This window comes from Triticum urartu, chromosome 1, assembly GCF_003073215.2.
Source record: "Triticum urartu cultivar G1812 chromosome 1, Tu2.1, whole genome shotgun sequence".
Classification (NCBI taxonomy): Eukaryota; Viridiplantae; Streptophyta; class Magnoliopsida; order Poales; family Poaceae; genus Triticum; species Triticum urartu.
Genome location: NC_053022.1, coordinates 529,047,213 through 529,059,188, shown reverse-complemented (window position 1 = coordinate 529,059,188; position 11,976 = coordinate 529,047,213). Strand labels below are relative to the sequence as shown.

At 45.7% G+C, this 11,976-nt stretch overlaps 1 protein-coding gene and 1 pseudogene across 1 annotated transcript; both read right to left on the bottom strand.

Annotated features, from left to right (window-relative positions):
- Nucleotides 1-714: 714 nt before the first annotated feature.
- On the bottom strand, nucleotides 715-2,441 carry LOC125526342 (disease resistance protein RGA2-like). The gene has a single exon (XM_048691122.1). The coding sequence runs from the start codon at nucleotides 2,370-2,372 to the stop codon at nucleotides 897-899; it is 1,476 nt and encodes a 491-aa protein (XP_048547079.1). The 5' UTR covers nucleotides 2,373-2,441; the 3' UTR covers nucleotides 715-896.
- Nucleotides 2,442-4,114: 1,673 nt separating this feature from the next.
- On the bottom strand, nucleotides 4,115-11,062 carry LOC125533059 (annotated as a pseudogene).
- Between the last annotated feature and the right edge of the window lie 914 nt (nucleotides 11,063-11,976).

Below are 11,976 nucleotides of genomic sequence, written 5' to 3'. Positions count from 1 at the left end.
TTCACCAGATAGATGGTGCTATGAGCTTGAAAGAGTCTTCAGGTAGGCAGTTGCTCACTCGGTGACTTTGAACGGACAGCTGAAAGCTTCAGAAGGCAATTGTATACCAAATTTAAGAAAATATACCTATCCAATCGTCCAACAAAAGGCAACAATGTTATGACCGAAGATTGTGCTATAAGTTTCAGAAAATGATGGCTGTCCTAATCTTTAATTCTTTATTGACCCATCCAACAAAAGTGATATTGTTATGAGTTATGACAGAAGAAAAGTACTGTACCTGGCTTTTATTCAGAGATCAACACGGTGGAAACTTGACGCTACAGGTTTCCATTTTTCTTCTGTTCTTTCCACACACCTGCCCAATCTGACAGTGATTATGTCCGCCCACTGTGTTCTTCTTTCAGCTGTTGTTCCAACTTGTTAGCCTGAACTCCCCAGACCGTAGTTGGTCATGCAGGCAACTGCGGGGTAGCATCTGCATCCGGTGATCCTCCCTCGCCGATGTCGAGGGTACTTGTCCTGCCTCTGAGCTGCACGGCAATTTCGTGCAAATGATTCGTAACTGGAAAGATATTAGTACTAGCAAGATATATCAGCTTTGTCCAAAAATTGAAAATATAGTCTGCAATAAGTAGGTAACCCCACATGGACTTTATTCAAAGGGTTTGCTTCCTGAGATGAAGAGTATACAAGAGTGATTACAAACAAAGCCAGTAATTAGGGCACCCCTACAGAATGAGCTACTGGGTTCCAGTATACTCCATCTAAGATCGATCGGTCTAGGACCACATCAACTTAAACCAAGCACCAACATTCAGAACAACATGCAAGGAAGCCTAATACATACCAATCTGGTAAGCCATACATAATTAATCGAGTATACAAGAGGAGAACTATGGTGTGGGGTTCTTGTGCCGCACAAACTCACAAGCATATACGTAGTTGTAGTATGGCGGTATGGGAGACCTCCAGCCCAAGATCTCAAATTTTCCCAGCGGCACGGTGCTCCATGTCCTCGATAGAACATCCACCAGTGTTATCGTCGGAACCTCGCCCTGAGCAGCATGCCCTTTTTGGTAAATATCATGTAGCACAAAGAGGTTAAGATCCTCAGATACTCGCCGTGTTTGAGCAAGGCTCCAAACATACCGAGGCTTATCCTCGTGAAGATATTCACCAGCCAACAATGCATTCTTCTCCAGATACTTCCTATTGTTTCTGAGAACCCTGCACCAGAACTGGATGCTGAGATTTTCTCTCAGTAAGGCAGCGACAATATATACGAAGATGAAAGATCCTCGCATCCCGAGGGCTGCCTCCATAGCTATGGAAGTTAACTTTGGGTGCTCCTCCGGGTCCGTGCTTCCAAACACGAGCATCTTGAAGAAATACCAGTAAGCTTCTTTAGACAAACAACTTAGCTTGATGGCTTCCGTTGTTCCAAACCTGAGCATCTTCTCTGATCGGCTAGTCACTATGATTTTACTCCCACTTGTCATGCATCTTTCAGCAGAGTGCAGCAGCCTCTTCCACACCCCTTCGTCCACATCCCCTATGAGCTCAATAACAACCAATGACCTTTCATTACCTGATGCAATATTTTGATGCTTGATCACACAATGATCTCTAAAAGTCATCACCGTTTCATCTTTAAGGCCATTTCCGCTGTAGAGCAAGATCGAGGAGAAGTGACTGCGCAAACGCTCATCATTACAAACATATTCCACAAGAGTGCTCTTCCCAATAAATCTAGGACCAACGATTGGAAGGACACCCAAACTCCCAGCCCCTAGAGGATCAGCTTGTAGCAAGAAGCTGATGGCTTGTTCCCTCTCCATTTGGCGGCCGAACATACACTTGTCAAAAAATAAATACGCACCATAAGGTTGGCGGTACATGCGAGGGTAGCTCATCAAAATTATAACAAACACCTTCATATCAGCAACCATGCTTTCCAGGACAAGAACAACATGTTTCAACTCCTTACTGACGTCTCTACCAAATTCTATGCTCCCAATTTGAGTGTCGCTAGAAAGGCGGCGAAAGCGCTTAGCCGGATTAAATTTGGATTGAACGAACGAGCAGAGACTCATCTCCTCATCGCCGGTCTTCTTCTCTCTGCACCTGAAGGCATCTAGAAGGTAGTACCCTCTGAACATTTGCTCTCTCATCGTGCTAGCCTGATGTATCATCCCCCGGTTTGTGACACACCGCCCGTCGGCCTCCTCGACAACAGCACTTACCCTCAGAAGCAGCTGGCGCAGCCTCTGCAGATCCTCCACGGCTGTCTGCTCGTTGCGCTTCTCGGCCACGAAGGATATAGCTCTGCCGACAAGATCACCAAGAAGTGCAGAAATGATTGCCTCCATTGTGAAGCGCAAATGAACAGGAAGCCCTCCCAGCCTCTTACCAGATAGATGGTGCTCTGAGCTAGAAAGACTTAGGAATTTGCTTACTCCATGACTTTGAATGGTTAGCTGAAAGCTTCAGAAGGCACTTGTGCTTTAAATTTCAGAAAATAGATGTTCCTAGTCTTCATTGATCCATCCACTGAAGGCGACACTGTTTTGACAGAAGAAAAGTATTTGTTTTTGAATGAAACGGATGTCGAAATGGTGGAAAAGGATGTCGAAATGGTGGAAACTTGATGCTGCACGTCTCTTCTGCTGGGAACAAAAGTCAAATCACACGCTTCTGCTCTTTCCAACACCAGCAGAATCTGGCATTGGTTGTTTTCACTCACTGTGTTTTTTTACTGTTGTTTCGCCCTGTCAGTCAAAACTCAAAACTCCTTGCATGGAGATACTGATATTTGTAGCAACACATGCAGGTTGTCTGAAATCTGAAATCCCCACACTGCGCGGGTGTTGTTTTCTTCTAAGTTCTACTACAAGACACTGTCAACAAGCATCATGGTTGAGAAGTGCTGTGAACACGCAACTGCGGTTCAGCTTGCGGAGTTAGGAGTTGCTGACTCATGACTTTAAAGGTCAGTTGAAAGCTTCAGAAAGCAACTGTGCAAAATATTCAGAGAATAGGCGTTTGAACCAGCGAACAATACTGTTACGACAGAAGAAAAGTTACTGTTTCTGATTGAAAGGCCAACGTGGTGGAAACTTGAAGCCCCGTTTTCCACCTGTTGGGGTCAACAGTGAGATCACATTTTCTTCTGTTCTTTCCAACACCTGACCCCAGTCCATCAGGCAGTGGTGTTGTTTTTTCAGCTGTTCTTTCATCTTGATGGCCCGAACTCTCGTGTGAATTTTCACTTGTGGTACTGACCTTTGTAGCAGCATGCAGGTCGACTGAACCCCCAGATTGTCATGAGTGTTGTTTCAACTCCTTGCTGGCTTTCTGTAACAATTACCATGCTCTCAGTCTGAGTGCCACTAGAAAGGCGGCTAAAACTCTTAGCTGGGTTAAATTTGCGTTGAGCGAACAAGGAGCGACTCACCTCCTCATTGTCAGTCCTCTTCTCTCTGCACTTGAAGATGTCGAGAAGGTAGTACCCTCTGAACATTTGCTTCATCATCATGCTAACCTGACAGATCATCCCTCGCCCCTCGGTTAGTGACACGCTGCCCCTCAGCCTCCTCAATGATGGCACATAACCTCACGGCAATTCTCGACCACGAAGCATATGGCTCTGCTGACAATATCACCAACTGCAAAAAATTGTGCCACCATCATAAACTTGAAGCAAACAGGAACCCCTCCCAGACTCACCAGAACTTGAAGGAGTTAGGAAGTTGCTGAATCAATGACTTTGAATGGCCAGCTGAAGCTACAGAAAGCAATGATGCTGTAACTTCCAGAAAATAGGTTCTCTCCTCACTAGTCTTCATTGACCCATTCAACAAAGTCGGCGTTATTGTGACAGAAGAAAAGTACTCCCTCCGTCCGGAATTACTTGTCGCGGAAATAGCTAAAAATGAATGTATTTATAACTAAAATACGTCGTATTTCCAGACGGAGGGAGTACCTGTTTTTGATTTAGAGGTCAACATGGTAGAAACTTGAACTGCATGTTTGCACCATTGAAATCAATAGCCAAATCACATTTTCTTTCCTATGTTTTTTCCAACACCTGTACAATCAAGCAATGGTTGTCTCTGCTCACCGTGTTCTTTCAACTGTTCTTTCATCCTGCACAATCTCTGGGTGGTGCAGCCGTTCGTTGGAAATAAGGTAATAGCAATATATGTCAGCTTTGCCCAAAAAGTGAAAAAAGTCTGCAGAAATATCAACTAGATTTTATTCCAAGGATTTGTTTATTGAGATCAAGAGTATACAGGTGATTACAAACATAACACTACATGATGATCTACTGCATTCTAATTGCAGTATACTCCGTATAAGATCGATCAGTCTAGAACCAGATTAACTAAAATCAAGCACCAACATTTAGAACAACATGCAAGGAAGTCTAATACATGCCAATCTGGTGGTAAACAAACATAATTGATCGAGTATACAAGAAGAGAACTACGATGTGGTGTTCTGCCGCACAAACTCACAAGCATTTATGTAGTTGTAGTATGGTGGTATGAGAGACCTCCAGCACAAGACCTCAAATTTTCCCTGTGGCACAGTGCTCCATCTACTAAATAGAACATCTACCACTGTTATCCTCGGAACTTCGCCCTGAGCAGCAGGCCCTTTTTGATAACTATGATGGAGCAGAAAGGGCTTAAGATCCTCAGAAACTCGCCGTGTTTCAGCAATGGTCATAATATACTGAGACTTATCCACATCACAATATTCACCGAACAACAATAAATTCTTCTGCATGTACTTCCTAAAGCTTCTGAGAACCCTGCACCAGAACCAGGCACAGAAATTTTCTCTCAGTAAGGCGGCAATAACATATGCAGAGATGAAAGATCCGCCCATCCTGAGGGCTAGCTCCATGGCTATGGATGTTAACCTTGGGTGCTCCTCCGGGTCCGTGCTTCCAAACACAAGCATCTTGAAGAAATACCAGTAAGCTTCTTTAGACAAACAACTTAGCTTGATGGCTTCCGTTGTTCCAAACCTGACAATCTTCTCTGATCGGCTAGTCACAATGATTTTGCTCCCACATGTCATGCAACTTTCAGCCGAATGCAGCAGCCTCTTCGTCCACGTTCCCTAGGAGATCAATGACAACCAACGACCTTTCTTTACCCGAGGCAATATTTTGATGCTTGGTCACGCAATGATCTCTAAAAGTCATTGCAGTTTCATCTTTAAGGTCATTTCCGCTGTAGAGCAAGATCAAGGAGAAGTGATTGCGCACACGCTCATCGTCGCAAACATGTTCCACAAGAGTGCTCTTCCCAATAAGTCCAGGGCCAACAATTGGAAGGACACCCAAATTCTCACCCCTTAGAGGCTCACCTTGTAGCAGGAAGCTGATGACTTGTTCCCTCTCCATTTGGCGGCCGAACATACACTTGTCCAAAAATAAATATGCACCATAAGGTTGGCGGTGCATGCGAGGATAGCTCATCAGAAACATAGCAAACTCCTTCATATCAGCAACCATGCTTTCCAGGGCAATAACAACATGTTTCAACTCCTTACTGATGTCTCTGCCAAATTCTATGCTCTCAATTTGAGTGTCGCTAGAAAGACGGCGAAAGCGTTTAGCCGGATTAAATTTGGATTGAACAAACGAGAAGCGACACACCTCCTCATCGCCGGTCTTCTTCTCTCTGCACTTGAAGGTGTCGAGAAGGTAGTACCCTCTGAACATTTGCTTTGTCATCATGCTAACCTGACAGATCATCCCTCGGTTTGTGACACACCGCCCCTCGGCCTCCTCGACGATGGCACGTAACCGCAGAAGCAGCTGGTGCACCCTCTGCAGATCCTCTTCCGCGGTTCTCTGCTCACGGCACTTCTCGACCACAGAGGATATGGCTCTACCAGCAAGATCACCAAGAACTGCAGAAATGAGTGCCTCCATTGTAAACTGCAAGCAAACAGGAATCCCTGCCAACCTCTCATCAGATAAATGGTGTCTCTGAACTTGAAGGACTTAAGCAGTTGCTGACTCGGTGACTTTGAATGGTCAGTTGAAAGCTTCAGAAAGCAATTGTGCTGTAAGTTCCAGAAAATAGGTGTTCTCATAGTCTTCATTGACCCATTCAATAAAGGCGACATATTGTTTTGACAGAAGAAAAGTACCAGTTTTTTATTTAGAGGTCAACATGGTGGAAGCTTGACGCTACATGGTGATTTAGAGGTCACAACTTTGTTCCATGCTTCCAAACACCTACAGAATCAAGCAGTGGTTGTTTCTGCAGTCTCTGAGCAGTGCGGCCGTTTGCTTAAAAGAAATGGTCTTCTCAAGTCACTGTAAACAAGGTAAAACAGAGTCAGCATTACTATCAACTACTCCCTCCGTTCCTAAATATTTGTCTTTTTAGAGATTTCAACAAGTGACTACATACGAAGCAAAATGAGTGAATCTACACTCTAAAATATGTCTATATACATCCGTATGTGGTAGTTCATTTGAAACTCTAAAAAGACAAATATTTAGGAATGGAGGGAGTAGATCTTATTCCAAGGCTTTTTTTATATGGAAGAGTATACAATTGATTATAAGCACATTAAGTAATTACATTTCTGGTAATACAATAGATTATAAGCACTACAATAGATTACTACACCAGAAGTCTTAGCACACATGCATATCTGGTAAGCCATTTTCTGTAAATAAAATTACATTTTTTCTAAATCAAATGAGACTTAAAGAAATCTCAGATGATTGAGACGTACTAGCAGGACATATGTCCAAGAAATGACTGTAACTACACGCTGAGCTGCTGGCCGGGTACCAACCACGACATACTCCAATATAAGATCGGTCAATCAAGAACTCGGAACATGCATGAACCACCTCTACGGCTCACTTTCGATCGTGGTCTTCTTGTTCTTGTGCTGCACAAACTCGCACTCGCACACATACACGTACCTGTAGTACGGTGGTATGAGGGACCTCCAGAACAACACCTCGGACCTGCCCCATGGCGCGGCGGCGGTCCCGGACAGGAGGTCGACCACCGTCACCCTCGGTGCCTCAGTGCGATCATCCAGCCCTCTCTGGTAGCTATCGCACAGCAGGAACAGCTTGAGACGACCCAGACACGGCGCTTGGGCCATGCTCCAGACGTACCAGGACTGGAGGTCGAGAGGGTACTCGCCGCCCAGCAGCATGGTGTTCTTCTGCAAGTAGTCCCTGAAATGTGCGAGGACCCTGCGCCAGGACCGGGCGCAGAGACGGTCTGCGCCCAGTCCCAGCAACAGGCCGGCGCTGATGAACGCGTTCATGAATGAGCCACGCATCTCAACAGTGAGCTCCATGGCAATTGGCAATGGACGTCAGCTCCGGGTGATCCTCGGGGTCCGTGCTACCGAATGCCAGCGTCCTGAAGAAGTACCAATAGGCCTCTTCGGGCAGACGTTCTAGCCTGACCGCCTCAGTTGTTCCGAGACTGGCCACCTTCTCCGATCGGCTAGTGATTATGATCTTGCTCCCAGGTTTCAGGGATCTCGTGGAAGAGCACAGCAGCCCCCTCCATGTGTCTTCGTCGAAGTCTTCACAGAGATCGACGACAAGCAAGGATCTTTCCTCAACCGAGGCGATGTTGATGTTTTGGTGCTTGATTGTACAGTTATCTCTAAAAGTTGTTGCCGTTTCATCTGTATTGAGGATGTCTCCGGTGTAGAACAAGATCGACGAGAAGTGGTTGCGCACCCGCTCGTCGTCGCAAACATGCTCCACGAGAGTGCTTTTCCCAATAAGTGCAGAACCAACGACCGGAAGGACACCAGGATCTCCATTCCCTAGCGCAGCCTCTGAAGATCCTCCTTGGTGGTTGTCTGCTCGCGGCACTTGTCGACCACAACGGATATAGCTCTGCTGACAATATCTCCAAGAACTGCGGAGATGAGCACCTCCATCGCGAAGTGCAAACTACCCCTCCCAGCCTCTCACCGTCACCGGATAGATGGTGGTCTGAGCTTGAAGGACTTAAGCAGTTGCCAAGTCAGGTGCACTGAGCTTGAAGGAATTAGGCAGTTGCAGACTTGATGACTTTGAATGGCCAGCTAGTCTTCATTGACCCATCGGGTGTTCCAGTCTTCATGGACTCTCTATCTGCCCTCTCATCACGCTAGCCTGACGGATCATCCCTCAGTGTGCGACACAACACCCCTCGGCCTCCTCGACAGCAGCAGATATCCTCAGAAGCAGCTAGCGGCGCCTCTGTATATTATCCTCTGCTCCTTGGCCAACCAAGACAGATATGGATCTGCTGACAATATCACCAAGAACCGTAGAAATTATTGCCTCCATTGTGAAGTGCAAACACACAGGAACCCTCCCAGCCATTCACCAGCTAGTGGTGCTCTGAGCTTGAGGAAATTAGGAAGCTGCTGACTCAGTGACTTTGAACGGTCAGCTGAAAGCTACAAAAGGCAATTGTGTTACGAATTTCAGAAAATAGGTGTCTTCCTAGTTTTTATTGCTGCTACATGAAAGTGACATTGTTGTGACAGAAGAAGAAAAGTACCTGTTTTTGCTTTAGAGGTCAACATGGTGGACACTTGACGCTGAATGCTTGCACCAGTGGAATCAATAGCCAGATCACATTTTTCCTCCATACTTTCCAACACCTGCGATATTAAGCAGTGGTTGTGTCTGCTCACCCTGTTCTCATCCCGCACAATCTCTGAGTGATGCAGCCGTTCTTTGGAAACAAGGTACTTGCAAGATATATCAGCTTTGAAAAAAAAGTGAAAACAGAGTCCGCATAAATATCAACTAGATTTTATTCCAAGGCTTTATTCAATGAGATGAAGAGTATTCAAGTGATTACAATCACAGCCCTACATGATGATCTACTGAGTTCTAGTTGCAGTATACTCCGTATAAGATCAATCAGTCTAGAACCAGATCAACTAAAATCAAGCACCGACATTTAGAACAACATGCAAGGAAGTCTAATACATGTTAATCTGGTAAGCCAAACATAATTGATCGAATATACAAGAAGAGTATTACGGTGTGGTGTTCTTGTGCTGCACAAACTCACAAACATATATATAGTTGTAGTATGGTGGTATGACAGACCTCCAGCACAAGACCTCAAATTTGCCCTGTGGCACAGTGCTCCATCTACTGAATAGAACATCTACCACTGTTATCCTCGGAACTTCGCCCTGAGCAGCCGGCCCTTTTTGATAACTAGGATAGAGCAGAAAGAGCTTAAGATCCTTAGAAACTCGCTGTGTTTCAGCAATGGTCATAATATACCGAGACTTATCCACGTCACGATATTCACCGAACAACAATAAATTCTTCTGCATGTACTTCCTAAAGCTTCTGAGAACCCTGAACCAGAACCAGGCACTGAGATTTTCTCTCAGTAAAGCGGCAATAACACATGCAGAGATGAAAGATCCGCACATCCTGAGGGCTAGCTCCATGGCTATGGATGTTAACCTTGGGTGCTCCTCCGGATCCGTGCTTCCAAACACAAGCATCTTGAAGAAATACCAGTAAGCTTCTTCAGACAAACAACTTAGCTTGATAGCTTCCGCTGTTCCAAACCTGATCATCTTCTCTGATCGGCTAGTCACTATGATTTTGCTCCCACATGTCATGCAACTTTCAGCAGAATGCAGCAGCCTCTTCCATGCCTCTTCGTCCACATCCCCTAAGAGTTCAATGACAACCAACAACCTTTCTTTACCCGAGGCCATATTTTGATGCTTGACCACGCAATGATCTCTAAAAGTCATTGCAGTTTCATCTTTAAGGTCATTTCCATTGTAGAGCAAGATCAAGGAGAAGTGATTGTGCACACGCTCATCGTCGCAAACATGTTCCACAAGAGTGCTTTTCCCAATAAGTCCAGGACCAACGATCGGAAGAACACCCAGATTCAAACCCCCTAGAGGCTCAGGTTGTAGCAAGAAGCTGATGGCTTGTTCCCTCTCCATTTGGCGACCGAACATACACTTGTCAAAAAATAAATATGCACCATAAGGTTCGCGGCACATGCGAGGATAGCTCATCAGAAATATAGCAAACTCCTTCATATCAACAACCACGGTTTCCAGGGCAAGAACAAGCTGTTTCAACTCCTTACTGATGTCTCTACCAATTTCTATGCTCTCAATTTGAGTGCCGCTAGAAAGGCGGCGAAAGCGCTTTGCGGGGTTAAATTTGGATTGAATGAACAGGGAGCGACTCACCTCCTCATCGTCGGTCTTCTTCTCTCTGCACTTGAAGGTGTCGAGTAGGTAGTGCCCTCTGAACATTTGCTTTCTCATCATGCTAACTTGACAGATCATCCCTCGGTTGGTGACACACCGCCCCTCGGCCTCCTCGATGATGACACGTAACCTCAGAAGCAGCTGATGCAGCCTCTGCAGATCGTCTTCCTCGGTTCCCTGCTCACGGCACTTGTCGACCACGAATGATATGGCTCTGCCAGCAAGATCACCAAGAACTGCAGAAATGAATGTCTCCATTATGAAGTGCGAGCAAACAGGACCTCCTCCAAAGCCTCAGATTAGCTAGATGGTACTCTAAGCTGGATGGAGTTAGGCAGCTACTGACTCTATGGCTTTTAAACGGTCAGTGGAAAGCAACAGAAAGCAATCATGCAAAAAAATCAGAGAAAGGCGGCTAGGACAGAAGAAAAGTATCTGCTCCTGATTCAAAGGTCGGCGTGGTGGAAACTTGAAGCTGCATGTTTCCCCTGCTGGGATCAACATCAGGCAGTGGTTGTGTTTGCTCACTCCCATACAAACTCACAGTCATATGTGTAGCTTTGGTACAGTATATACGAGACTTGAAGCACCAGACGTCAAATTTGCCCCGTGGAAGAGCGCTCCAGGTACCGGATAGAGGATCCACCGCTGATATCCTTGGAACCTCGTCATGAGCAGCAGGACCTTTTTGGTAGCAACCACGTCGCATCAAACACTTAAGATCCTTGGACCCTTGCCTTGTTTCGGCCATGCTCCAAATATAGAGACCAGGGCTGCTGGTATTCATTGACAGGATATTGACCTAACCATGAGATATTCTTCTGAATATCCGCCTTCGTGTGTGTGTGAGAACCCTGCGCCACAACCAAGCACTGAGATCTGATCTCAGTAATGCGGCAGCAACATATGCGGTGATGAAAGATCTCTGTCTCAAGGGCTTAGCTCCATGGCTCTGGATGTTAGCTTTGGGTGCTCCTCCGGATCAGTGCTTCCAAACACGGGCATCTTGAAGAAAATACCAGTAAGCTTATTCGACAAAAAAATTAGCTTGATGGCTTCCATTGTTCCAAAACTAACCATCTTCTCTGCTCAGCTTGTTCCCTCTCCATTTGGTGACCAAACAAACACTTGATGGCTTGTTGCTGACTTGGTGACTTTTAACGGTCAGTAGGAAGCTTCAGAAAGCAATTGTGCGAAAAATTCAAAGAATAGGCGTTTGACCCAGCCAACGAAGGTGACACTGTTATGTCAGAAAAAAAGTATTTATTTCTGATTTAATAAAAGTCAGTGTGGTGGAAACTTGAAGCTGCAAGTTTCCCCTGTTGGGATCAACAGTGAGATCCCTTTTTTGTTCGGTCCTTTCCAACACCTGTGCAATCAGGCAGTGGTTGTGTTTGTTCACTCTGCTCTTTCAGCTGTTTTTTTATCTTGTTAGCTCCAGCTATCTGTGTTTATTTTCACTTGCGCTACTGATCTTTGTAGCAAGGCATGCAGGTTGCCTGAACTGAACTCCCCAGACTCGTGTGAGTGATGTTGTCTTCTACAAGACACCATTAACCAGCATCATGGCTGAAAGCTGCCAAACTTCACAGCACGATTTGCAGAGGTTGCACCAGCTGATTCTGAGGATCTGTGCCGATGTTGAGGACGCACAGGGTACTTGCCCTTCATCGCCCTCTCTGAGCGGCGCCGTCATTCGTG